Here is a 27526-nt window from a genome sequence, read left to right as displayed (position 1 = left end):
GGTACAGAAGAGGTGAACAGTCGGACGCCCTCCACTGGCTCATCAAAGAATGGAAAAACCTGGAAGGAGCTAGAACCTGTGGTCCCAGCCCTTCTCCATGCAGGGAAGACAGTTCTATCACCCATAGGAAGAGTGGTCAAGGCTCAAACAGGAGGGCTGAGAAGGATACCATATCGCTGGTTAAAAAGTCAGGGGGGAAATGAGTATATTCGGCAAACCGAGAAGAGCTGCAATTTTAGAAGGAAAGTCGCTTTCTTAGATGACAGCAGAAGTTACTTCCAGCTTTTTCCTTACTCTGATCCATCAGTGTTTCCCCGGCCACCAGCCAAGTTCACACAGTCCAGACATTTTAAATGGAATCAATGTGTTAGCACCCCTATTTTTCAAAATGTAGAGGACATATATCTAAGATTAAACCTGTACAAAGCAACCCCTAGATGTCATTGTTGCTGCTAAAATATCAAATCTTGAAACTTTGAAATTCTAAATCTGAAGAGATAGCAGTGTTAATCTGAATAAGCCACTTAAATAATGCAAATTCAATTCACTTTCAATTTTTCAAAGCCAAGTCCAAAGTCTTCTGGACTTCTTAACCAAAATGTAACTAAATCTTAGGGTGTTAGCACGCATTCTGTTGCCAAAAAAAATCCACGTTTAGGAAAAATAGGCTGGAAACGCACATAGTCGTATGTAACGTGAATAACTGGGCTCACATCAAATTCCACGACTGATGAGCTGATTGTAGCATAGCTGGGTGATCCTGGCCTCTTCTTTTCCATGTGTCCTCTGACTTCTGTGCTTGCCTCTGCCATTGGTGTTGGAGCCCAGAGCTGTCTGTCCTTCCCACCCAGGGCACACTGAAAGAACAGAGGTGCTCACTGGCCCTCCACGGCACACCCTAGTTCCAATTAGCCTCGATTGCTACTTGTTCTCTGATCACAGTCTCACCTCCATCTCTTCCCTCCATTTCAAATCATCCCAGTCTGTACCTTTGCAATAATAATACTTGTTTATCGATCGGGCATATCAGTGATTCCTATACATTATGTCCTTTAAATTTTTCAGTAGCCCTTCAAGATAGGTATCACTATCCCCATTTTACAGATGAAGTAGCAGAGGCACAGAGAGGTTAAGTACCTTGCCCCAGATCACATAGCCAGTGAGTGCTAATAGGTTTTGAAGCTCAGGGTGAGACCCAGTCCACAGCCTGGATTCTTAGAGTCTCTCTGGAGTCAACTCCCAGGTTCCTAACCGGACACCGTCTTTATTCTCTCTCCCAAGCCCCCAGCTCTCAATCAAATTGCTGCGCTTCCCCAAAATGTCTCTCAAGTAGCTCCTCAAATAAAGCCCAGATCTGGGAGCATGTCTGCTGAATGAAATCACTTCTTCATTCAATCAATGAGTGTTTACTGAGTGTAACTGGATTCGGGGTCCTAGTCTAGGCCAGGGGGAATATTCATGCACAAAACTGGCAAGCTCCCTGGGCTCTTGGAGCTCCTTCTCTGCCAGGGTAGACAGTTGCTGAGGCAGGGATTACACACATAATTAATGACTGCAGAGCCAAGTCCACAGAGATGTGTGAAACAAGATAAGCAGAGCCCCTAACACAGGGCCCTACACAACGAGGGCCCCCAGTAGATGCTTGCGGCCTGTCTCTGCTCGGCCAGCCTCAGCCCCAGTGTGCCCTTCAGGGCAAAGCTCTCCCTACTCCCCACTCCAAGCCCGCCATGCCAGGCAGAAGCATCTTCACAATCCAGACAAATGCCTTGTGTTCACTCTTACCACACGCTTCCATTCATGTTGGTCCATATGGTTCCACACACCAAGCTGACTTATTCAAGACCTTAGCTCAAGCTTCTCCCCTCCCATCAGCTGGGCACAGGGTTCTCCCTCCAAGGGGCCCAGAGGTGTGAGCTGAGGGACAGGTGCCAGTGCAGGAGGGGTAGATGACACGGGAGCCTGGCCACCTGCTCATGAAGCTCACAGGTGCCCTGCAGCAGCCCCACGCGTGCCTGATTCTGGATATACCACTTCCATCTCACAACAGACCTCAGCTGGATCTTCCCAGTCTTATGTCTTGCTGGAGCCAGTGAAGACTAGTTTCGGCCTCATGGCCAGAAAAGGCATGACAATTACAGCACGGACCATCTCTGGGTGCCATATGCATTTTCCCTTCCCTTTCTCACTCATGTCTCTCTCTCAATGAAAGAAACACCCCCAGAAGATCAAACCATGTTCCTCATGCCTGGTCTTCCATAGTACATGAAGAGCTCAGACTGGAGGACCTTAAAAGGTAGTCTACTTACTGTCTGTGGTTATCCATTTACTGATGTCTTAAGGAAGCAAGAGGTGGAACTCCCAGCCGGCTGATGACGATGCCAGCAGCTTCTCCTAGTCTGTCACCTCAAGAGGAGCTGTCAAAATAACAAACGACACATTTGGAGGTCACAGGATTACCCTTTAGCCAGGCCCTCTTGGTTTGATTAGCGGTTACTTTTCCTCTTAGCGCTTTTCTTCATCTTCTCCTTCTTCTTTCCATTTTCTTCCTCTGCCCCTCTCATCAATAAAGGTCACTGCGTTAAGGAAACCGTTTCTGTGAGAAGAATTTAACGGTACCCTATTAGAATCACACTGTCTCGTTCAGAAGCGGGTGGTATTACCTGTCAACGGGATTTTGGACGTAGCAAATAGCTGCCACCCAACTCAGCTGAGGATCCTGGGCAGATAAAGTGGCCCAAGGAGACAGCCCTCTGGCGGCCTCAAAATCTCATTTTCATTCCCCTGGTAGAAAAGAGACTGACTTTATCGACAAAGACGACTGAAAATTGCTTGAGCGCTCCAATAACCAGTCTGCGATGAAGCAGAGAGACAGTCTGGCGGAGACCAGCTCCCTGCTCCCCCCGTGCAGCTCTACCCAGCCCTGAGTCTGTGGCACATGCAGACCAGACTGAAGGGAGCCTCATGACACCCTCACAAGCAGCCCCGCTCCACCTCCACACCCAGCCTGCTGGTGCCTTTCCTGGACCCCAACCATGAATCAACATGAATTCAGGACAGCTCTGCCAGAAAGCAAACTCTTAGACTGATTCAGGAACCCGGGGGTCAGGCCTGGGTTAGCCGGAGAAGGCAAATGTCCTGCTTCCCACTGGAGTGTTCTGTGGCTTGACTGCACATCCCAGGTAGGCCACTAGATGTCACCACCATTGATTCTTGTCCTTACTCCCAGGTGCTGGTATAAGACAGAGTCCGGGGACCAAGGGAACTCTACAGAATTCCATCACCGCCAGGACTGCAGGGCTGCTTTCGGTCCTCTGAGTCTGAGCTCCTCGTGGGCCTCTCCTAAACCAGTTAGCGGCTCAGACCCAAAACAGCTGAGCTGAAAGTTAAGCAAATCCCAACTCTGAGAATAGATGCCCCCCGCTCTTTCTCCAATTCTTCCTGGTCATTATCAGTTGTGTATCCTCCTAGTTTATTCTGGTCCTCAATAAGAAACAAATTAATATGTGTGCCTCGTAGTACCAGAGATTTTAGATGTCAATGTGCTGCTGAAATGATGTAGGTCTGTGGCTTTTAGCAGAGAATGAATGACAGATGGATAATTTATGATGATTCTTGAGACCTGAACTATAATTATGAAGTATTTCTAGGTGTACATTCAGATGCAAAGTGTAAGGAACCTAGCGCTAATATTAATTTATTACTGACAGCAGTATATATAATAATATATCATGTCTTTTAATCTTACATTCCTTCTAACTTACATCAAGCAATCTTTTCATTCATTAATAAAATCAAGCCTTGCCATTATTCTTAATGATGAAGCCCCATTTTGAACCCAGAAGACTCCTATAATTAAACTCTGTACTTCCATGTACCAGGCATTTGAAGATAAAAAAAAGAGGATAAATTGAACTTCTTGTCTTACAGGCAGGATGAAAACATCCGAAAGATGCAGCCTACCTGCCCACAGTCCCACAGGAGCTAAACAGAAAGTCAGGAAAAATTTTTGTGTTTATCTTCTCCACTCACACCACCACATCCTTTTCTTTTCCCCTTTTAGTCCCCTGCCTTCTCTGACCCTTCCACAATCTTTCCTTTCTCGTGTGTTTTTTTTTAATTGAAGTATAGTTGATTTACAATGTCATGTTAGTCTCAGGTGTACAGCACAGTGATTCAGTTATACATATATACATACTTATATTCTTTTTCAGATTATTTTCCCTTGTAAGTTATTACAAAATATTGAGTATAGTTTGCTGTGCTATACAGTAGGCCTTTGATGGTTATCTACTTTATATATAGTAGTGAGTATATGTTAATCCCATCCTCCTGATTTATCTCTCCCCCCCCCACCTTCTTCTTGGGGAACTATAAGTTTGTTTCTATGTAAGTGGGTGTATTAATCTTTCCTTTTTTGAGGCAGTATATCCAAAGAATATTTTTTAAAGGTCACGATAAAAATTACAACTAAAAGAAATGCAGGCTAACATGTCTCCTCCAATTCTCTGTGCTGTGCCAAAAACTTACATGATTAATCCCTTCAAAAGAAATCTAATCTCATCCTATTATACCAAAGACGAGGTGTCCTTCATGAGTATCACGTCCAGGAACAAGCTGGTCTTCTCCACAAGTTTCAACTAGTTAATGTCTCATTCCGTTTATAACGAGTCACTGCCTTAGCAACTTATTCACTGCACTGTACTGAATGTTCCCCAAATTTAAACAGTGCTCTGGTTTAAGTTGTCAAGCACACACCATGCATTATCAGGCAACCTGGTCACTTTAGAAAATGCAGACCCGTGACACTTGTAGAAGTGAAACCTTTAAGCTCATCAGCTAATTAGTGATCCCAAAGTAGACTAATGAGATGTGTGGAGATAAGAATTCAGTTATCTGGGTCATCTCTCATCTGGAGACAAAACCTGATTCCACTGAGTAGGTACTAGATAACTGAGTAAGCAAGTTTCCTATCTATAACACTAAATCTTAATATGATTGGTTAATTAAATCATGACAAATGACATTCTGTGGCAAGTGGAAGGTGCTTAAAAGAGATTCGGTGAGATATCCACAAGTTCAGTGGAAACATATCTGAATGTCTTTGTATTCCCCTGACCTAAAAACGTTTACCGCAATTTTCTGGAGAGCTTCTGTGTAGGAAAGAGAAATACTGAAGTTTTGCTCCACTGGCTTTTTGAAGTTGCCTAGGTTTTTCTATTGGCTTCTATGTCTTATACCTTCTCTGTCTTCAGGAATGAAAGTCTTAATTCTTTTATTAACATTCCTATCTGCCTGTAATGGTTTCTTCTTATTGATTCTGTCTCTTCCAGTTACTTCAGTGTAGGGAAGAGGAGTGTCAGTCAGCAGTGGTTATGTCATGGTGTGGTAACAAACAGCTCCAAAACCTCAGTGACTTCCCCATTCTATATATTCATTGTGGGTCAGCTAGGGGCTCAGCTCATCACCACCACTCTAAAATGGGGGCTGACAGAGTGGCCACCATTTCAAACATTGCTGGTTATCAAGCCAGCAGGGAAAAGCCACTCTGGAGGGAACTGCCCTGGCAAATAACCGTTCCAGGTTGGAAGCGGCACCCCTCACTTCTGCACACAATTCATTAGCCAACACCAGTCAGAGGCCACACCTCTGAGCCAGGAAGAGGGCCAGGAAGTTTTGTCTAACCTTGTGCTGGAAGAGGTACATTGCAAAATCGCTGGTGAATATTAGAAAAGACAACCACGGGATGTTCAGACAGAGATATACTTAACATCTCACTTGTTTTAGAATTCCCTTATTTTCCCTAGATTATAGTTTCTCCACTTTGTTTTTGCACTCTGCTCTGGTAAAATAATTCTCTGACTCCTGTTCTGTCAACTTTCATATTCATGCACATTACAGTTAAGACAGTACAAAAGAAAAGCCTCTCTTCAGATAGTTATAAACAAGGATTGTTTGTGTCAGTAGCTAAAGAAGAAAAAAGAAATTTGCACATTAATTGTTTGTTCTCACATTCTTCCTTTTATGTATTTCTGGTTTTCCTCAATATTTTTTCCTTCCCCCCTTCCATGCTAGTCTCCTGCTCAGTCTCTTTTATTGAAAAAAAATTACTCAACCCTTTATTTTTCCTTCTTCTTAGCTATTTGGTCCAATTGGCAAAGAATTCTGTGGAATAGCAGAATTCTAAATTTGCTGGTTTCCCAACCCCCCAAATTCAGGTGAATTTGTATCCTGAGATATTTACTGTATCTCAGGAATTACTGACCTCTCTGATCAATGACAAAGTTTTGTTGGATCTTTCTCCCACTTGATAATTGAGAGTCCAGCCTGCTGCAAAGGTCTCTAAGTACTTCTGGAAGTCCCCAAGAGATACAGGCATAATCTTCCTGGACCGGGGCACGAACCCGTGTCCCCTGCATCGGCAGGCGAACTCTCAACCACTGTGCCACCAGGGAAGCCCATTTCTTCTTTTTAATGAGCTTTGCAGATATTGCATTTTTTGCAAATTGAAGTTTTGTGGCAACCCTGCATCAAGCCAGTCTATCAGCGCCATTTTTTTCAACAGCATTTGCTCATTTCATGTCTCTGCATCCCATTTTGGTAGTTCTCAAAATATTTCAAACCTTTTCATTATTATTATGTTTGTTATAGTGACCTATGACCTTTGATGTTATTATTGCAAAAAGATTATGAATGTGAAGGCTCAGATGATGGTTAGCATGTTTTAGCAATGAAGTATTTTTAAATTAAGGCATGTATGCTGTTTTTTAGGCATAATGCTATTACACACTTAAGAGATTAAAGTAGGGTGTAAACAAAACTTTTATATGCACTGGGCAACCAATTATTGTCAAATTCATGTGACTCGCTTCATGACAGTGGTCGAGAACCAAATCCACAATCTCTCCCAGGTATGCCTGTATCTCAATGAACAAGTCCATTACTATGACTGGAATCTTCAGTTTTACTCCCTTCCTACTGTTCACGGCCCACCTGCTCAGTCCGGATCCAAGCACCCTGCTGTATAGTTCCCAATACACCAAACCTGTCCCGCATTCCTGAAGTTGGGTGGAACGCTTAACTAACATTGCATTTTACTCTGTCAGCAGGGGGATGGAAACAGGACTGCTTATAAAGCTGGCATGTATGTCATAAAACAGATCCAAATGACCAACACCATGGTGCCCTCAGAGGACTGAGGTTGTGCCACTGAAGCAAGCTACCAAATCTGGTCCTACAGCACTCAGGATGAGTTCTTTCCCTCAAAATCCTCAATCTCTCCAGCAAATAGATTTCCCAGGGCCAGTTCTGCCCCTCACCAGGCACACTTTAAGTCCAGCCATGAACCTAGGTAGCACCTCTACATTTTAGCCAAGAACACCACAAAAAAGTATAGCTCAACCAAAAGCTGTAACAAATTCAGAAGCATAGGGCTGTAAGGAATGTCAACGCGCACTGCTGAGAGCCAATGAGGTTTGGGCCTCAGCAGGTTTGGGCGACGTGGGGAGACTCCAAAGTGAGCACTCACTGACTCCTAGACCTAACGACCACTCAGAAGGCCACGCTTGGGCCGTGGGAGCCCGACAACCCGTGCCTTAACCCTACCGAGGAGCCGGGGATTGCGGTGAGTCGGCAGGGTATCCTCTTTGCGCCCGCCCGGCCCGACGCCCCGGGATGCCCGTGGGCGGGGCCTGAGCATCGCCCCGCCCCTCCGCCCGCCACTCGGGTCACCTGACCTGCCCGCGGCTCACGTGATCCGTCCCCAGCGCCGCCATTTTGGAGCTCCGGATGAGGAGGGGGAAAGCGGGGGAAAGAGGGAAAAGAACAGGGAGAGAGGTGGGTGAGGACGAGGGCGAGGGTACGGCCGGGGTACTGGCCGGCCAAAGGAGGCTCGCGGAAGCAGCAGCCGCCGCCCGACCGCAGGTACCGCGCCCCGGGGCCGCCCCTCCGCCCGCTGTTAGCGCCGCCGCCGGCCATGTGCGTCCTCCCCTCAGGCCTCTATCGGCGCCGGCTTCCTCCTCAGCCGGCAGACACCCGCCCGATGCTGGCCACATGCCCCTAGTTCCGTGTCCCTTTTCAGTCCTCTTTGCCGCCCACAGCAAGGCCTGTGGAGACCCCGGGCTTGCCCTGCACCTGGGGGTGGGGGGGAACCTGCCGCTGCCCGCGTACTCTGACTAGTCTGGCCCGCAGGCAGGCCCGCCGGGTGTCGCTTCCCTCCCCTTTGCATGTGTGAAACTGCTTAGGCCTGTTGGGATGGAGCGAACAACGGTGTCCTCACCGCGTCTGTTGATTACTTTTCTCAACCCGCATCTCCCAAGCCACTGCTTGGTGTAGGAAAAGACGCCGTTCTGGTGTTCTGCACCTATTTCGAACCTCTTCCATGAAGTGGTCTCCCCAGAGATCACTGAGATCATTGGGAAAAGCTCCCACCGTGTAAGACCTGGGGGCATCCGCAGTGAATGGTTTGTGTGTGGAAGGCCTGGATGATTAATTAGGCAGAGGACACCATCACACCCCGTAGGCGATCTTTTTAGTACTGCAGTGGGCTGTAATTTGCTGTCAGTCTGCATCTCTCCTATCCGGCAATTACTGGATTTATCAGTAATTGAATTTGTTCTTTGAGTTTGTACTTTCTTCAGTACTCTGCTCTCATTCAGTGTATGCGTTGCATTACTGATTAAAAGAGAAAGCCTGGCCCTTCATTTCTTCACTTAACTAACTCGTTTAAAATTAATTTCAGGGGAAAGCCAAATATGTGCTTTCTGCCCTGGCAGTAAACTTATTTACTTAACCATAATCGATAAAGTTGCATTCTAGGTGAAATGAATACCATTCTTTTATCTTTTAGATTCATTCTAGGTAGTATAAGAAACAGTAGCAAAGAAATGTAGGACCAGGGCAGGAAAGTGCCTTAGAAGATACATAGGTCAATCCACTGTGTTTTATCTTTCATGATGCCATTCAGTTGTAGAACTGCTGGAAGTTTGCTGTCACCCTTTAGATTGTAGTTTTGGTTAAGATTAAAATGGCAATATACAATTTATTGTTTCTTATTTATTAGACAGTGTTATCAGTAAAACCAAAATATTTTGAGTTAATTAGATAAATTCTGAGCTAAAACATAACATACACAATTATTGGAGAAGTTTCCAGAGCTATTTTTTTCTAACTGGTGCAAAATCCTGAAATCTGCTTGTTAGGTAAATTATGTAAATTTGCGTCACGTAATGGGTTGCGTGGACATTCCTCTTAATTTCTTTTTGACATGCAATATTGGGCAATTTTTCACTGCCAAAAAAAAAAAATCATTACTTTGTTTCATCAAGAAAGAGAAATGTTTGATACTATATACTTTCATTCTTGGCCACAGCTGGATTTTGAAGATCGATCCAGGGGACTGTATTAATTTCAGGAATTGATTTGAAAGACACAGGCTCTGCCACTTAACAACCATGTAACCTTGGGTAAGTCACTTAAACTGCACTGAGTGTTTCCTTATTTGTAGAATTGTGTAACACCCACCTAGCCTGTCCCAAAGACTTAATGAAGCTCAAACATACATGTTTGATACTGCCTAGCTGTAGGGGGCTGTTGCTCTTTTCAGTATTTATACTTTATACATTTTTTTGTTCACACTGATAATTAAGAGGAAAATTGGTGTATTGAGAAAGGATGGATTTAGAATCAGATAGGCCTGGATTCCAATTCTTAAACTAGCTATTACTTTGCATCTGTGAACCTCAGATTCCTTATCTGCAAATAAAGAGGCCAGTATTACCAGGAATTTCATGAGTAATACACAGAATCTACACTGGCACTACTCTCTGGTCTGTGCGCACCTCAAGGGCAAGGGTTCCCTCTTACTTATTTTGGTAGTCTCCCACACATTGCTTGGCACATTATAGGTGCTCAGTAAATGTTAAATCTGAATATTGGTTAACATTAGTTAGACCTTATGTCTTAATTGCAGCTGCCAAATTCAAATATTCTCTCAGGCTAGATGCCAGCTAAGAAATTTTATTCTATGAAATTCATATACTTTGATATTTACACTTGGTTTTTTTTTTGGTGGACAATTAATAATTAAGCTAAGGAGATTTTAATTCAAGTAAATTATAGCTGATGTTAGTAAGGTAAATCTATAAATTACGTGTAAGCAGTTTCAAGGTAACTTTTTATAGGACAGGAACATGAAAGTTCATCCAGCACAGCTCTTGTTTTACATCTGTAGAATGTAAAACGCTCAGAAACAGTGACTTGCCTAAGGTCACACAACTGAGGTTCCTCTAGGAGAGCTATGTCCCCTGCCTTCTTTTGGCTGGAGCAAAATGAACATTTTATATTTTACAATTACAATAATGTGGAAGAACGAGGAATTGGCCATTACTTGTATAACACAATTTTTTTCTAATTGGAAAGAACAAATTCTTAGTCTGAAAGAAAAGGTTCTTTATATAACATACTGAACTGTCTTTGTACGTTCACAGAAAATTACAGCCTTTCTCTAGTTCTACCCAAGCCCCCGTGAATTGTTCAAGTTGATTTTACGTATGATAACCATACTGCTATAACTGAAAGGAACTAATTAGATGTACAAATAAACCAAATAGCAAATTGTAAGGAAATAAAGACAACTGAAATAATTTGGCTTTATTTTGGGGAAAGACATTAATTATAAACTTTTGCCTATGGGATTCCGTTGTTTAGGGAAGACTTGAGACTCAGTGGAGAAGGTTGTAGAACTTTTCTGGCTTGGGATACAACTTGTATTTATTTATTTATTTATTTATTTATAACAATTTGGTATATTTGGTCGAATGTTATGTCTAAAGATGCCAAACGAGAAAACCCGTGTTTTGCTGTTGCCTATAGTCTTTCCTCATCCTAGTAAACCTTATTGTTCAGCCATACTGATCTTTTCACTAATCCCTAGATAGCATGCTTATTCTCGTTTCTGAAAATCTAATGTTATGGCTGCTTTCTTGTCAGCAAATTCCAAGAAAGCAAAATGACACACTCAAATTAGGATAATTCAGGGAGGATGTGTTTACAAAGATACTTATAAAGGTGTAGGATTTGTATAGGGAAACCGCAGGAATAATTTTGTCATCTGGAGCCAGCAGCATCAGGAGAAGGGAGAGTCCTGTAGAATAGGCTGCCTGGAGAGAATGGCCTTTTGTTGAGGAACACAGCCACTTCAAGGTGACCTAGAGGGAGGGAACCAGGGAAATGAATGTCTTGATCTCCCTTTGCTGCCTTCTTCTGATCTCCTGTCATGGCTCCCCATTGGCATAACTCAACCGGTGGGCATGGGAGCCTAATGATGTCATCCCTCCTGGGATGGAGAGCAGAGTGGAAAAGAGGAGACAGCCCAGAGGGGCAAATGGGTGACGTCCAGCATGCTCGTCTTTTGGAATATAGTGTGCATCTTACCTCTTCAAGAAGACTTTTCTTCCCTTCCTAGACCAAACTGAGCTCTTCAGTCTCTGTTAGGATTTGGTCATTGGATGTTGCCTTCTGACTATTTCACCTTGTGTACTGCTGGGTTATTTTAAAGCTGTTAATTCTTTTTAACTTCTAAATATGTTAGTCTTTTCCACTTAACTCAGTTTTAAACTCGGTGAGTACTATAAGTTTAAAATTTTTTCTTGGTACTTGGCTTGGTGCCTTGTACATAATGTTTTTTTTTTTAAATAAATTTATTTATTTGTTTGTTTATTTTTGGCTGTGTTGGTTCTTCGTTGATGCACGGGGGCATTCTCTAGTTGCAGCGAGCAGGGGCTACTCTTCATTGCGGTGCACAGACTTCTCATTGCGGTGGCTTCTCTTGTGGAGCACGGGCTCTAGGCGCGCAGGCTTCAGTAGTTGTGGCACGCAGACTCAGCAGTTGTGGCTTGCAGGCTCAGTAGCTGTGGCGCATGGGCTCAGTTGCTCTGCAGGATGTGGGATCTTCCCGGACCAGGGATCAAACCCATGTCCCCTGCATTGGCAGGCAGATTCTTAACCACTGTGCCACAAGGGAAGTCCTTTAACTTTTTATTTTTTTAAATTTTAAACATTTACACAAGTAGAAAGAATAATATAATGAACTCGTAGATACTCATGATTCCAGCTAGAAAATTTGCAGTTCTTACTTTATATCCTCAACCTCTCCATTCGCCCCCACTCCCCTTTGGTAATTTTTTTTTTTTTTTTTAGGTTTCATTCACCTTGATCTCTTCTTGGAGGTCATGGATAGTATGTGGATTATCATAATCCAGGTTGTCGGCAATCTTGTGCCACTAGGATTGAATCTGTACTCCTTATTTTTATCTCTTTTATTATTCAAATTTTACTTCACACCATGTAATCCCATATGTATTCAACATACACGCACACGCACGTTGGTGGCCGAAGTGAAATTTTGGTGAAAATTTTGAGTTGGCCAATATTCAACTTAACTTCCTTTCTGTGTATACTTTATTATGAGCTGTTTATGTAACCTTTTTTAACAAAGCCTTTTGTTTTAATGAGGCTTGTGCATCGACTTTGCCATGTGGACCCCAAATGGTTTTTCAGGTGTTTCTTGATGTATTTTATGTTGTCATATCTGTTTTATAGGTGCCATTTCTGTACTTTCCCCAAATGTGTGCAGCCTCTAAAATGAGATACTTACAATAAATGTTCAGGGAAAATTGGAGCATCTGCTGCAAATTTCCATTAGTTCTTAATGCCTAAGCAGACACAGCTTTAAAATCTGAATGTTTTATCAGATTCTTTTGTATTAGTCTTTCTTGAGATAAGATGAACTCCTCCTCTTCTTCATTTTGCTTTCTTTTTAAGGTACACACTGATATATCCACAGGGAGCAAATTTGCACTGCTCTGTCTCCCTCCTATTATGTCATTAAATAGAAGAAGGATAAAGAGTCACCTTTGTAACCCTGTGGGTGTGCAAAGTCTGTTGAGCAAATATTCACTGGTTAACCTCCAGATTATCAGTCAGCCTACGTGGATGTCACATTTCATGGGAAGGAGACCTTCCATCTATAGTAGTGCACCACATCTTATGTAAGAAATTAAATGTTCAGGGATTCCTGTTAGCAATTATTTAAGAAATTTGCATTTAACAATTGAAAGAAATAAAGCCTGAAGTGAATGACCCTAGAGGGAAATCAGTAATCACATGAAGAGCCAAAGCTTCCCTTGGCCTAAAAATGTGGAATTCTCAAGCAATAAGGTGACTTATGAAGTCACAAAGGGTTTTTCTAAAGAAACAAATTGTTTCCCCCTACTGGTCCCTTCTTTAGTGACTTAATGTTGAGTGTAGAGATTTAAAAACATTTCTGTTCTTCCTACTTGAAAAAGATGTAAAGGAGCTAGTCTTTTGAGAGGTAATGCCCTCAGGTTGTTTAGGGGAGACAGTGGCTAAAGGGCCACTGGCCTTGGGGAGCTGGCATAACTTCATTGTAGTAATGGCTGTGGAATGCATTCCCTGCTGGGAGTGCAGCTACAAGTGGAAGAGAAAAAAGCTGATCGCACAGAGCAGAGTATCAGAACAGAGGGAAGAAGTACTAAAGAAGCTGAGGGTAAAATGTTAACTTTCTGCATGACATGGATCTGGGTTTAGAAAAGTCATTGTGCCACAAAGAGTAGAAAATAAGAGAGGAAAAGCCATAACTGCTGTCAGTTGATGTGGGAGAACTGGGCCTGCAGCTGGTCAGAGCACTGGTGAGGTCTTGCGGGAGTTTAGGTATGATCTTGGCAGTGGCTAAAGGGCCCCTATATATTGATTCAGCCATTTGAGGGAAAAGGAGCCATGATTCACCTCCTGAAAAGAATTCAGAGCCTGTGACTGAGGTTTAAGAATAGTATGATCTTTGGTCTATAGCTAGTGCCACTAGAAATTGTGCTGGCATTTATTGAATGTTGTGAGTAAGATTCCAGAATGCACCTAAAATGTGGAAAAACAAAACTTGTTGCTGGAAAAAAGCCTAAACTTAAAAACGTGATCCAAGTCAACAAATTAATCTCACTTTAAGCCAAAGGAAATGTTTGAAATGAAAGTACTGCCAGGAAATAGAGTACTCAAGATTTAGGCTGAAAGATAAGCATTTTATGTTAATGACTTCCTCGGCCATAACACATTACTAGAACCTACAGATAACCTGTAAGAAATGACTTTTTTAAGGCCTCTGGTTTTTTAGACCTAAAACACGAGTAGGATATCAATTTTTTCCTTCTCCGATGCCCCTTTCCCTTTCTGAAAAAAAAATGTATGTGTGTATGAGTAATAGTTAACCACTAATATGACCTCTAGGAAAAAACCACAGCATAGTTTGTGGTTTATCTTCAGGAAAATAATTCAAAAGAAGTAAAAGAAGGAACTGGATCATTGCTTTTATTTAGTTTCATTTGCATTATACTTCTCAAAATACACTGTGCCCTTTACAATAGGTTACATGCCCATATTTTCACAATTCCAAAGATCTAGGGAGAAAAAAAAATGCTTTTAGAAATAAAACCACAATTATATTTGGTGTAAGAAGTTGTCTCCCAAGAATTGTATCAATCATGTGTTGGCTTTAAAGAATAGTATTTCATAATAACTTGAGATGGTTCCACGTGCCCTGGGAATGGCTGTATTCCTTTGATAATGGAATAGCAGTCTTTTTTTTTTTTTTTTCTGGCATTGTGCAAAAGAGAAGGAGTACTGATTAGGTCCAGTTAGATGTCTAGGGGAAAGAAAGTGAAGAAAAAAGGAGATGTAGATTGTTAGTCATTTCCAAAGAAAGAAATGAAGGGTGGAAACATCTCAATCATCAGTCTTGATAGGGGACAGCATTCCAAAGAAAAATTATAAGCAATTTAAGTCTCTGTTGAGGATAGCCAGGTATATTGATATGGAACTCCCAGGTTAGAAAATACTTAGATTAGCTTAAATCTAAGATTAGTTTAGATTTTCTGGATTATATGCTTGTAATGATCCTGTAACCTGGTGATTCTTCTGTCATATATTCTTTTTAGATATGGAAGAAAGCAGCAGTGTTGCCATGTTGGTGCCAGATATCGGGAAACAGGAAGCTATGTTGACTGCCAAAACTGTCATCAGTTCATCACTGGAAATTGATGAAAAAAGAAAAACTAAAACAGATCCATTAATCCATGTTATTCAGAAGTTAAGCAAGATAGTGGAACATGAAAAGTCACAAAAATGTCTTTTAATTGGCAAAAAACGGTCACGTTCAAGTGCTGCAACACACTCTCTTGAAAGTCAAGAATCTTGTGAGATTCCAGCTAAAGTAACCCAGTCACCTGCTGCTGATAATAGAAGGGCTGAGATGTCACAAATACATTTTACCCCTGACTCTCTTGCCCAGAACGATGGGAAGGCTATGTCTTACCAGTGTAGCCTTTGTAAGTTTCTGTCATCATCTTTTTCTGTGTTAAAAGATCATATCAAGCAGCACGGTCAGCAGAATGAAGTGATATTAATGTGCGCAGAGTGCCATATTACATCTAAAAGCCAAGAGGAACTTGAAGCTCATGTGGTAAATGACCACGAAAACGATGCCAACAGTCACACTCAATCCAAAGCCCAGCAGTGCGTAAGCCCCACCAACTCTTTGTGTCAGAGAACCTCAGGAAGAAATAATGAAACCATTCCTGACATCCCAGTAAATGTGGACAGCCCACAGACTCATACCATCCAAACGGCATCTGTGGCAGAAATGGGTAGGAGGAAGTGGTATGCCTATGAACAGTATGGCATGTATCGATGCTTGTTTTGTAGTTACACTTGTGGCCAGCAGAGAATGTTGAAAACGCATGCTTGGAAACATGCTGGGGAGGTTGATTGCTCCTATCCAATCTTTGAAAATGAAAATGAGCCCCTAGGCTTGCTGGATTCTTCAGTGGCCGCTGCTCCTGGTGGGGTCCATGCAGTAGTCATTGCAATTGGAGACAATGAACTGAGTATCCACAACGGGCCATCAGTACAAGTACAGATTTGCAGCTCAGAACCATTATCATCTTCATCTCCTTTAGAACAGCGTGTGGAAGGGGGCGTTCATCTAAGTCAGTCAGTTACCCTTGACCCTAGTGAGGAAGAAATGCTGGAGGTGATTTCGGACGCAGAGGAGAACCTGGTTGCTGATAGCCTACTTTCATCAGCACAGAAAATCATTAGCAGTAGCCCAAATAAAAAAGGTCATGTTAATGTGATAGTGGAGCGTCTGCCAAATGCTGAAGAGACTCTTTCGCACAAACATTTTCTCATGAATGCTGAAATTGAAGAGGGGAAAAACCTGAGCCAGACAGAAGCCAAGATTGGATGTGAAGGAAGAGATGAAGTCTATCATGCTGATAAATGCACTGTTGATATTGGGGGGCTGATCATAGGCTGGAGCAATACAGAGAAGAAAGACAGCGAGTTAATAAATAAAGGACTGGCTACTGATGAGAATGCCCCACCAGGCCGAAGAAGGACAAATTCTGAGTCTCTCAGACTACACTCATTAGCTGCAGAAGCCCTGGTCACCATGCCTATAAGAGCTGCAGAGCTAACACGAACCAACCTTGGGCACTACGGGAATATAAAGCTTTTAGATCCAGACACTGGACAAAGGCAGGTAGATGGTACGTTGGCAGCGTATTCTAAAATGATGTCACCACTTAAAAACTCTTCAGAGGGATTGACTAGTTTCAACCAAAGCAACTCTACCTTAGTAGCACTCCCAGAGGGTAGGCAGGAATTGTCAGATGGGCAAGTTAAGACAGGCATCAGCATGTCCTTACTCACTGTGATTGAAAAATTAAGGGAAAGGACAGACCAAAACGCTTCCGATGATGACATTTTGAAAGAATTGCAGGATAATGCCCAGTGCCAACCCGGCGGTGATACAAGTTTGTCAGGAAGCAACGTCGTGGAGTACATCCCAAACGCTGACCGGCCCTACCGCTGCCGCCTGTGTCACTACACCAGCGGTAACAAGGGCTACATCAAGCAGCACTTGCGAGTCCATCGACAGAGACAGCCCTATCAGTGTCCTATCTGTGAGCACATAGCTGACAACAGCAAAGACCTGGAGAGCCACATGATCAACCACTGTAAAACAAGAATATACCAGTGCAAGCAGTGTGAAGAATCCTTCCATTATAAGGTAAGCATTGGTTCATGAAATCATTCAGAGAACCTGAGAATTTTAGAGCATGGAGGGAGCTTTGTAGATACAGTCCACCCACCTCATTTTATAGGTAAGGAAACTGAGCCCCAGAAAAGTTTGGTAATCTGCCCATGGGATCCCAACTGATTAGTATTAAAGTTGGGACTGAAATCTGGGTGGTCTGGTGTAGGACTTTTTCCCCCTGCCTGCCACCTCCTTAACAGGCCCTGTGTTTATTGTTTTAGTATTTCCATGTGTATATCTTTTTTAAAGTGTGTTGATTTTAAAGTACAAGGGAATTACAAGGGGATGTACAGTGGAGGAACATTGTACACACATTTGACTTACACAAATTTAACCCTATGTCATCGATGCAAAAAAATACCTATTTTTCATCTTACGTGGCCCCAAAATGCAAGTCATTCACTTCAGCTGCTACACAACCAACCAACAGTGATTTATGTCCTTGCACAAGCAAAAATGGACTGTATGGGACTTAATGAAAGCACAGTGGAAATAGAGCCATGTATGTTATATTTTATGGGAAGTTTAGAGTACTTCCAAGCATTACTTTGACCGTGATTTTCATTTTAAGTGCTACCTAAAATCAACAACTAGTATGAAAATACTGTTTTTGTAAAGGCAGCTTGTGTTCACTGAATCATTGGTTTAGAACTTTTCTTCAGTATGCCAGTTGACTGTTTGGGGGCGGGGGGGGGAAGTGTATTGTAAAGGGCCAGCTGGGATGTCGACTTTTTTCTCAGATTAGCCAGAGTTGGGGTCCAGCTGGTAGTAAACAGGTAAGCAGAAGTTAAAAAGCCTTTGAGTCTGAGATTCACTGCCTCTTGGATTGCTCTCATGAAATTCTGAAATGGCCTCTGGCCACTGGACAGGTAGCCATCCTAATGGGCTGCAGAGGCAAGTTCCAGGAGCTGCTTTTGCTGCTGCACTCTTGATTCACGGGGGTGGGCGTACGGAGGAAGATGTCCTTGGAGTCACAGTTCCAGCGAAGTCTCTTTTACAAATTTAGTTGATATTTAAAGGCAGAGACCAGCTGAAGTGCAGAAGTTAACTGATTGGATTTATTTTTGTGAAAGTACTGAGTTATTCTGAGCAACCTGCTCTTTCCTCTGGGCTCACCAGTGTTTCAGGAAGCATACACATGCCATGCATGAGCACTCCCTAAGACAGTGCTGGCTTCCTTTCAGAGAGTGTGAAAAGAGGGACTGCCTTTTTGATTGATAAGATTGTGTTTTCCCTGGTGTATTTCTTTCATAAGCTGTCAAATGGTTCAAATAATCTTTTAACACGTTTGATTTTTAAATATTGGTAGTGTGTTCTAGGTACTAGGCCACGAAAGCACTTAACTCCTTCTCCTGCCTCCTAGTAACTGTAAGTATGTTTATTGAAAATTACGTATTAATTTCTCTCAATTTTTTAGAGTCAACTGAGGAACCATGAGAGAGAGCAACACAGTCTTCCAGATACCTTGTCAATAGCAACTTCTAATGAGTCAAGACTTTCCAGTGATAAAACTGATGGAAAATGTGTTCAGGAAGGTATCTGCATTTTTTTTTTTTTTTTTGTATAGACGATATTGACTAGCATATGAAGTAAAAAATGCCCTTCGTTGTCATGTGGGTTATTTTCAGGACTAAAGCTCCATCTATTCGCCTCTATTTTTAAACTGTGTGAGTGAACCTTATCTCTGAGTACTAAATGAAGTACTATATTAGTAAGTACTCAGCGTCAACTGTATAGGTAGATATACTCTGCAATGTATGCTGTCCTATAAGAGCCAAGTACAGCAGAAACCCTGAGATGACGTGCCAGCAAGCCAGGGAAGCTGCAGCACAGAAAGCAAGCCTCCTTTCCTCTCAGTACCAGTTGACCCACTGAGAACGTAGCTTTTGCAGATGGTAGGCCCCCACCTCAATCTTTAACTGAGGCTTCCTGCTGTGATCTTATTCTTATCCAAGTGTAACTGCCAGATTTCATCTGCATTATTTAAAAAAACAACACAGGCTGTTTTTATGTCCTAGTTAGGTACCAGTCGGCCGAGTTTCTGCTAATAGGAATATTAGAATCAAAAGATTTAATTAGAGTTTCATGAAAAGGCGGATGCCACATCCGGAGAATTAAAGTGTAATAAGCTGTGCTTCCTTGCATCAGTTCACTTAAATTGATATACTTTAAATGTCTCAAGTGTAGTACATAGTGTTTATGGGAAGAAAACTATACTGGGGTGACATTCCTTTTTAGATTTCCTAAGAATTAAAGTTAGGAACAACTGTAGAGTAAAGTGTTTTACCATAATGTTTCATTAAATTATACCCCAGAAAGCAAAACTGATTCTAGAATGTTTCTCACAGAACTGATTTTGATACCTCTGTAGCACCAAAATTCCCTTGTCAAACAGATGTCATCCCTGTAAAACTATCCAAAACAAAAGGAGTTTATGACATAGCATCTGTTCCTGCCATAGATGGCTGAGCTAAAACTGTTTTGTTTCCTTTTTACAAAATAGCCCTAAATGCCTCCTTTTATTTTAATTCATTATATTTCCATATCCCCTTTAAAGGAGACATTAAAACATTTGGTATGTTTGGGTCATAAATCCCTAATGAAGGAATAAAGTAAGTACTACTCACTCAGTGGCACCACCTGTGATTACTACCAGTGGTAGAATGTCTTTTCTAGAACCATCTCTAAAAACAATAATTTAAAACTGGCCAAATGGGTTAACAAATTAAAATGCACAATTTGAATTAAAAATATTGAAATGTCAGCTCAAAATTAAAATAACCAACGTGAGCTTCATGGCATTAGCGTCTATCCACCACATTCCATTTTGCAGCCTCTCTTCTTTGTGGCGCATGCTCTGTTTCTTAGGGCTACACGTATGGATTTTAAATTGCTTGCCATGCCTCTCCTCCCCACCCCCACACCCCCACTTGGCTCTATTTGCTGTTCTCTGTTGTGGTAGTGTAACAATTCAGACGGCAGATGAATTCAGACCTCCTGCGTACTTACATCTATACTGATACTTTATTGATTCGGTATTAGATCTCTCAAAATCTAGTTTTCAGGCCAAAGAACAAGTTTTTATTTTTTTTCTTTTGGTGGTACACGGGCCTCTCACTGTTGTGGCCTCTCCCGCTGCGGAGCACAGGCTCCGGACGCACAGGCTCAGCGGCCATGGCTCACGGGCCCAGCCGCTCCGCGGCATGTGGGATCTTCCCGGACTGGGGCACAAACCCGTGTTGCCTGCCTTGGCAGGCAGATTCTCAACCACTGCGCCACCAGGGAAGCCCAAAGAACAAGTTTTTAGCTCACAAAGAAGATAAAAATAATTCATGTTTATCAAAACTTTTTTAACCCTTTAATAAACTAATTAAACAAGAAGAGAGATGCATGCTTCTGTGGCTCCCAGTCTTCATCCATCACAATAGCACAGATAACTTGTGGCACGATTTTGACTCAGAGATCCAATGTAATGGTACCTCAGACATTTGTTCTGCCAGAAGGCGTGGAGTGCCCATCTTGAGCTGGATACTGTGCTAGGTGCTTGGAGTGCAGTGGAGGTGTCACTGCCTTCGAGGTAGCCAGCCCAGTAAGGAACACAAAACTGTACTGACAGGTATGTCAGCAAACACCACAGGTGCTCTGAGAGCTCTGGGCAAAGCACTTTCATATGTTGTTTATTCATGAAATTTAATTAAATTGTTCTTTATTGTAAATCTATAATTTGCCAAGCCCTGGGGATTCTGTGTAAGCAAAACAGGCAGATCCCTACCCTCAGGGAGTCTCCAGCTAGTGATGGGTCAGACTTGACACAGATATGCAGGTAACATACAGACTGCGGTGAAGGAGGAGTACAGCATGCTCCTGGGCTTACCATACCATGCTGGGAGGTTCCAGTATTTCCTTTTTGTAGATGAATAAACTGAGTCCTCAAGAGGTGAAATAATTTGCCCATGATCACATTGGTACTAAGTGGCAGAGCAGAGACTAAGCCCAAGTTTTGTTTGTTTGTTTGTTTTGTTTTGTTTTGTTTTGTTTGCGGTACGTGGGCCTCTCACTGTTGTGGCCTCTCCCGTTGTGGAGCACAGGCTCCAGACGGGCAGGCTCAGCGGCCATGGCTCACGGGCCCAGCCGTTCCGCGGCATGTGGGATCTTCCCAGACCGGGGCACGAACCCGCGTCTCCTGCATTAGCAGGAGGACTCTCAACCACTGCGCCACCAGGGAAACCCTAAGCCCAAGTTTTTGAAATTTAAATCCACTATTCTTTCCATTGGAAACAGTTGCTTGAAGTAGCACAGGCTCTCATTCTGTGCTATATTAAGTTTTTCCATCTGTCATTTTTATTAGTTGTCATTGATCTGTAATATTTCTCACACAAAACCATTATCCAATATTTCACACTTCATTTTTTCAGAGTTGCTTTTTTTTTTTAACTGTATCTGGAGCAGTGCCACTTATCAAGTCCAAGTTTTTAACCTACCAATTAAGAGCAATACTTAGATTATAATTATGATTAGTGTGTATATTAATGTTACAGATTTATACCAGGAAATTAGGACATTTTGTTCTGCCTGGCAAAAGTAGTTATTAGCAAAAGAAATTTTCAATTTTAGAAAGCTTAAATTTAACCTAAGGATTTTCCTTGTTTTGTTAAAATTTCCATGTGGGTTTTCTTTTGTATCACCAATTTTACTTTTATGCAGTGTGTGCTAGTGTTCTACCTAAGCTTTCTTCCTGTCGTGCCTTGTTCTTCACCTTCTATGCTTGCTTTGTTTCTGAATATAAAGCAGTCAGGCTATGAATAGGCTGTGGACTTTGTGCTGACAGAAGTGTAAATAAATCACTGAATATCTTCAGGAACGGTTTTCTATGATCAACTCATTCTGCTTGTATTGCCTCAAGCTTACCCTGATTTGAATTCCCCAGCCCTGTTGTTGGAGAGTGAGTTTAGTGACAAGGCCTGTTCCCATGGATCCATGTTTCCTGGATTTCGGAGGGCTGCATATTCATGTTAGTCCTTGTAAGCTGTCAGTTTACTAGGTGTAATTTTACTACATTATATAGCACTTAATACTTTGCCATTGCTTTCCCTTCTGTTGTTGCTTTGATAGCTGACAGTTATAAACAAAGGAAACCTACAGAGTGAAAATGCTTTGGGCTTTTTATATTGAGTTTGTTAGATATGCTTTGTAGCCATACTTTATAATGTATTATAGTATTAAATTACAGCTTGTTGGCAAATCAGTGTTTCCTTAAGACAATATATCCGGTATTGATTAGACTAACACCTTTCAAATTAACAATGTATCTCTGGTTAATTCACCTGCTACACAATCAGCAGGGCAGCCGGCATCAGGTTCATTATATTTTAGAATTTTGTACAAGGTTATGTAGAAGCTAACCCAATGTATCTATGTTTACAGATCAGATGATATTCACTTTATATCCACTGATAGTGCAGATGTAGGAGAACCTGTAAAGCTACATTCAAACTTGTTAACTTTATTACACAGTGAGAAAGCCTTCATTGAAATGTTAGTACTGTGTGGTATAAATACTCGTTTACAATGGAATGTAAATGCTGTCATTTTAATCTAATCAAAGCACATCACTAAAACTGTGAAATACTTTGTCCAGGGAATAAGTCTTCAGTCCAGAAACAGTATAGATGTGATGTATGTGATTATACAAGTACAACGTACGTTGGTGTCAGAAACCACAGACGAATCCATAACTCTGATAAGCCTTATAGGTAAGTGTGATGATCCTAGAGTTTTAATACTTGTGTTACAATACTCTATAGTAAAGAAAAAAGTAGAAGTAATTAAAAATTCATAGCAGTTGTTTAAACATAGGTTAAGCACGAAGAAACTGTCACTTCCTGGTTTCATGAGTATTGCTTACTTTGTTAAAGATTGTGAATTTTAAGTTTGAGTCTTAGGATGATAGGCTTATTTTTGACTAGATTTTGTCTAGTTGGAATATAAGAAGGTGTCTATATCCGTCAGTTTCATGTGGGTATAAACTATCATAGCAGTTTTCAGTGCTTAGAGTACATTTCAATAATTTGGCAGTTAAGTACTCAATATTCCAGCAAAAGATTCTTAAAACTGAAAAGCAATAAAATTCCCTATGTAAGATTCTGTTTTTGAAAATAAATCTATCATGTGTAGAGTAAGGTCATTTAATTTAATTTTGTTACTTGATTTTTTACAAAAGCCAATTCTAATATGTATTCAGAAAATATAGGCATTCTCAGTTGATCAAGATAGGCCGATAAATAGAAATAATTACTTCTTAAATAAACTTTGCCCCTTGAGAATAAACTGCTTGTTGTTTATGTATAGTAAAGATGCAGATATTTTTGCATAGTTTGTCCAGCTGTCACAGAGCAATTTGTTCTACTTACAGCTATGAGGGAACATCAAGCTTCCACTCAGAGTTAAGCCAGTCACCATGACCAATAGTGAGTGCTAGGCAGTGGCATGAGCTCTTTTAACCCCTTAACAGAACTTGATTCGTGTTTTAACACTCTCCCCAGGTTTTATAGGTATGACACAGGTCACTGTGGGAAAGTTACTGTATTAATAGCTAAATGAAAACCTGACAGACTATGCCTTAAAATGCCATTGTTTGATCCCACAGTGTGGCGCTCTCTCTATATATATGTATATGGTTTTAAATATTTAATACACACTTAATTCGCTAACCAGCAAACTTATTTATAATCACTTTGCAGGCAGTGTATCTCTTTGCAAAACGTTTTGTAGCTTCATGGAAGGTGTTTAATGTTGTGTCATTGCCTCTATTTTATATTTCAAATATTTTTAAAACTGGGGTTGCTAACAAAGGTTTTTTCCCCTGAGTATAATTAAGACCATTAACCATTATTAACAATAGCTCAGTGCCATACATTGTAGATGAAGAGTGCTAGGTAGTATTTAACATGTATCATTTATCATTTACACTAGGAAATAGTTAGGAGAGCGTGATGGAAATGGAGGACACTAGTTCATCTGATATGAGGAGAAAGCCTTATCTTTATATTTCAGATGTCTGTTCTTAAATTTAATGACATACCGTGTAATCCAGGCAAAAATAAGATAACATTCTCTGGGTCTAGAACTAGACTGTTTGTTGAAATTCACTGAGAAATATTTACTGAGCAAATATTATGTTCCAGGGGCTGTGTTAGACTCTTAGACTGTAGTCACAATAAAAAGGTATCATCCCATCCTGACGGTGGCCCAGATTTCACAGAGGACAAAAAGAAAAAAGGTATCATCCCTGCCATCTTGAAGCTTTAGATAACGAACAAGTAAACTCTCAAATGTACAATTATGATAAATTTATGAAAGAGGTTAATGATTGATTCTGGTTCTGTAGAAGAGAGTTTCACATCTACCTGAATAGATTAGTCTTAAGCTAAAAGACTCATTTTGATAGCTTTTGCTATTTTAGGGATTATGTTTTCTCATGTTCTTAAAATATTCACACTCATAGCATTGGTTGCAAGTTGTCCTAGGGACTTCCTTCCAGTGGGCAAACATCCTGTGAGAATCTTCTTCCTGTTACATCAGAGAAGTCTCAGTATGTTATTTTCCAAATTTGTTCACACTGTCTCACTGGGTTTGGCCTGAGTGCCTTAGAAAAAATGTTGTCATACCAACCCCTCCATGTAATTATTACCGTTCACGTAAGACTTATTTTCCAACTTTCAAATCTTGTGACTCTTCTTTTAACTTTCTTTAAATACTTTAAATACTTATCCTTCTTTGTCTTTGTGGGATTTGTCGTCTACAGAGCATTACGGATTAACATGTTCTATTCCAGTATGTTTCTGGGACTTTCTCTTCATTGTCACATACTGTTTGCCTTGAGCTTAGTTAGCTAGGAAGCACAGCCTTCTTGATATCTAATTTAATCACAGTAGTTTTTCTGGCTTATTTCATTTGTGCTTCACTCAGTTCTGCTGCCTAGTACACTTATGGTCAAAGTTGAGACTTGTTTTCTCAGGTGCCTACCCTGTGCATTTCTGATTCCCTACTTTTTGTAAAGAAACGCGCTCACAAGTAGCAGTGATAAATTTCTTATAGAGTGAGAGTGCTTCACTACACCACGTGTAGTCTTTGCATGAGGGCAGAACATGTTGGTTGTGTGTGTTTAATGTGCCTGTTATGTAATAGACTTTCTGCAGTATTGATAACTATTCTTTTCTCTTGCCTTTGCTTTTATGTTGCCATTCTGGTCCTTCACTGAGCCCATTTGTGTGATCTGGGCAGTATAGCTTCATGTATCAGAGCCCTGGCTCTGGGAGCACATAGTCCTGGGACTGAATCTGAGCTCTCTGACTTATGGCATTTGTCCCTTTGGGCAAACTGTCTCACTTCTCTCTGCTTGGCCTTGTCATTTCTAAAATGAGGATAATTAAGACACCTGCTTTACAGGACTGTTGTTAAGGACTAAATTAAATACCATATGTAAGATCCTGGCACATAATAAGCACCCCATAAATGGTAGCTGTCTAATAGTTATTGGGCCCAGTTTTTATCCTTATCCCTTCTCACTGATTCATTGTCTAACCATACATACAAAAAAATGTTGACCTCTCATCATTTGGGAAACAGTAATTCTGTTCGTGGACAGGAAGCCTATTATTTTTTTTTGTTTTTTTTTAACAAGAGAGTTACTGTACCCAGGCAGAAATACTGTCACAGCTGAGGTCCCCATGCTGTGTTGACTGCCTTGGAGGTGACTCAGCGTCTTGGGGAGCGCTCGTGCTCTAGTCTCAGGACTGGACCATACACCACCTCTACCCAACCAGGTGACCCTGGGAATGTTATTCTAAGTTAACCCTCCTTTCCCATATGAACCTGGTGAGAATACTGCCCAGCTCATAAATTTTGGGGAGAATTGAATGGAATTATATGTATTAAGCACTGAGCATGTTACTTGGAGCATTGAAGGGCCTGGTTCCTTTCTTCTGCTCATGAGGTCATGAGGTCATCTCAGAAACCCTGTCCGTATTGCAGAAGGAAGAGAGCTGTTTTTCATTCCCATGTTAGGACAGGCAAAGATGAAAAAGACATCATCCCATCTCAGTCCTACCAAATGCAGCAGACTTTGTTTTTCAGTGCTTTATTAAGGAACATTCTGAGTAAACCACATACCAGTTATTGTTATACTTGATATTTATAACACTGACCGCAAAAGTTACTAAAAGATCCATTCAGAATTTTCAAGTATTGGATTATCTTCGGTTTAGTTTAATATTGCAGTACTAGAGTTCCCCCTGCTTTCCTTCCCCCAATACCACCTTTGTGAATGACTGGCTAGAGATGGAAGATGGGACAACAAAACATATTCCTCTGGTTCCCAAGTTTCCTCCTGACTATGTGGCATTGAACCCGTTTTCCCTTAGAAACATAATTGTATTAGTACTTAAGTTCCAAAACTACATGGCGAGGCAGAGGGTAGGAGGGACAACATGACAGAGGGAAGTACATGGTCTTTGGACTGAAGTACTCAGCACACTACGTGGCACATAGTAGGTTCTCAGTAAATGACTGGTAATTATCTGTATACCTCAGTTTTTTTTATCTATAAAATGGCTCTGGTTCTATAAGTTTATTATACTTTGAAAATAAATATGTAGTAATATTCTTCCTTGAGTAGAAGAGCTACCCAGATATGTATGTTGATTTTTTAATACAAATCCTATTTTAATACCCAATATTTCCTTAAATGTTTCAAAAGTATCCTTTTAGAGTTATTTTGTTTATATTAGGAGGTCTAAACATTGCATTTGATTGATAAGTCTCTGTCTCTCTTTAAAATTTTGAAATAAACTTTATAACTTATGGCAGTATATATCATGAAAATTGTGTAAGTTAAAAACATACAGTTTGATGCATAAATTAAAAGCATACAGCTTGATGAATGGTCACAAAGTAAACCCATCCTTGTAACTCCTCAGACCAAGAAATAAACCATTGCCAATTCCTCAGCAGCACCCTCTTCTTGGCCCTTCCACTCACTAACTTCCCCCTATTCCCCACCAGGTAATCACCATCTTGACTTCTAACATCATAAATTAGTTTTTCCTGTTTGTGAACTTAATATAAATGAAACCATACAGTACATATTCTTTTATGTCTACCTTCTTTTTTTTATGAATTTATTTTATTTTTGGATACGTTGGGTCTTCGTTGATGCGTGCAGGCTCTCTCTAGTTGCGGTGAGCAGGGGCTACTCTTCATTGCAGTGCACGGGCTTCTCATTGCGGTGGCTTCTCTTGTGGTGGAGCACAGGCTCTAGGCGATTGGGCTTCAGTAGTTGTGGCACGTGGGCTCAGTAGTGTG

The 27526-nt window shown here is 41.3% G+C and overlaps 1 protein-coding gene and 1 long non-coding RNA gene across 6 annotated transcripts in view; one reads left to right on the top strand and one right to left on the bottom strand.

Annotated features, from left to right (window-relative positions):
- Positions 1-7694, bottom strand: part of LOC136792968 (uncharacterized) — a 124969-nt gene extending 117275 nt beyond the window's left edge. Inside the window, exons 1-2 of the long non-coding RNA XR_010837621.1 lie at positions 7603-7694; positions 2307-2414 (exon numbers count right to left, since the gene is read on the bottom strand). This is a non-coding gene — a long non-coding RNA (uncharacterized lncRNA). The remainder of the gene's footprint in view (positions 1-2306; positions 2415-7602) is intronic.
- A 41-nt stretch (positions 7695-7735) lies between these two features.
- ZNF507 (zinc finger protein 507) overlaps positions 7736-27526 on the top strand; it is a 44807-nt gene continuing 25016 nt past the window's right edge. For 2 of the 5 annotated variants that reach the window (XM_059046020.2, XM_059046018.2), the window contains exons 1-5: positions 7736-7920; positions 9368-9461; positions 15003-17137; positions 18582-18699; positions 22803-22917. In XM_059046020.2, the coding sequence (XP_058902003.1) occupies positions 15005-17137; positions 18582-18699; positions 22803-22917 (2366 nt within the window). In that variant the 5' untranslated portion in view covers positions 7736-7920; positions 9368-9461; positions 15003-15004. Of the gene's footprint in view, positions 7921-9367; positions 9462-15002; positions 17138-18581; positions 18700-22802; positions 22918-24348; positions 24444-27526 lie in introns of all 5 variants that reach the window. The other 3 variants (XR_010837671.1, XM_059046019.2, XM_067018458.1) reach the window with 3 other exon arrangements.

This window comes from Kogia breviceps, chromosome 18 (genome assembly GCF_026419965.1).
Source record: "Kogia breviceps isolate mKogBre1 chromosome 18, mKogBre1 haplotype 1, whole genome shotgun sequence".
Classification (NCBI taxonomy): Eukaryota; Metazoa; Chordata; class Mammalia; order Artiodactyla; family Physeteridae; genus Kogia; species Kogia breviceps.
The sequence above is the reverse complement of the archived record's forward strand: the minus strand, read 5'-3'. Positions and strand labels throughout refer to the sequence as shown.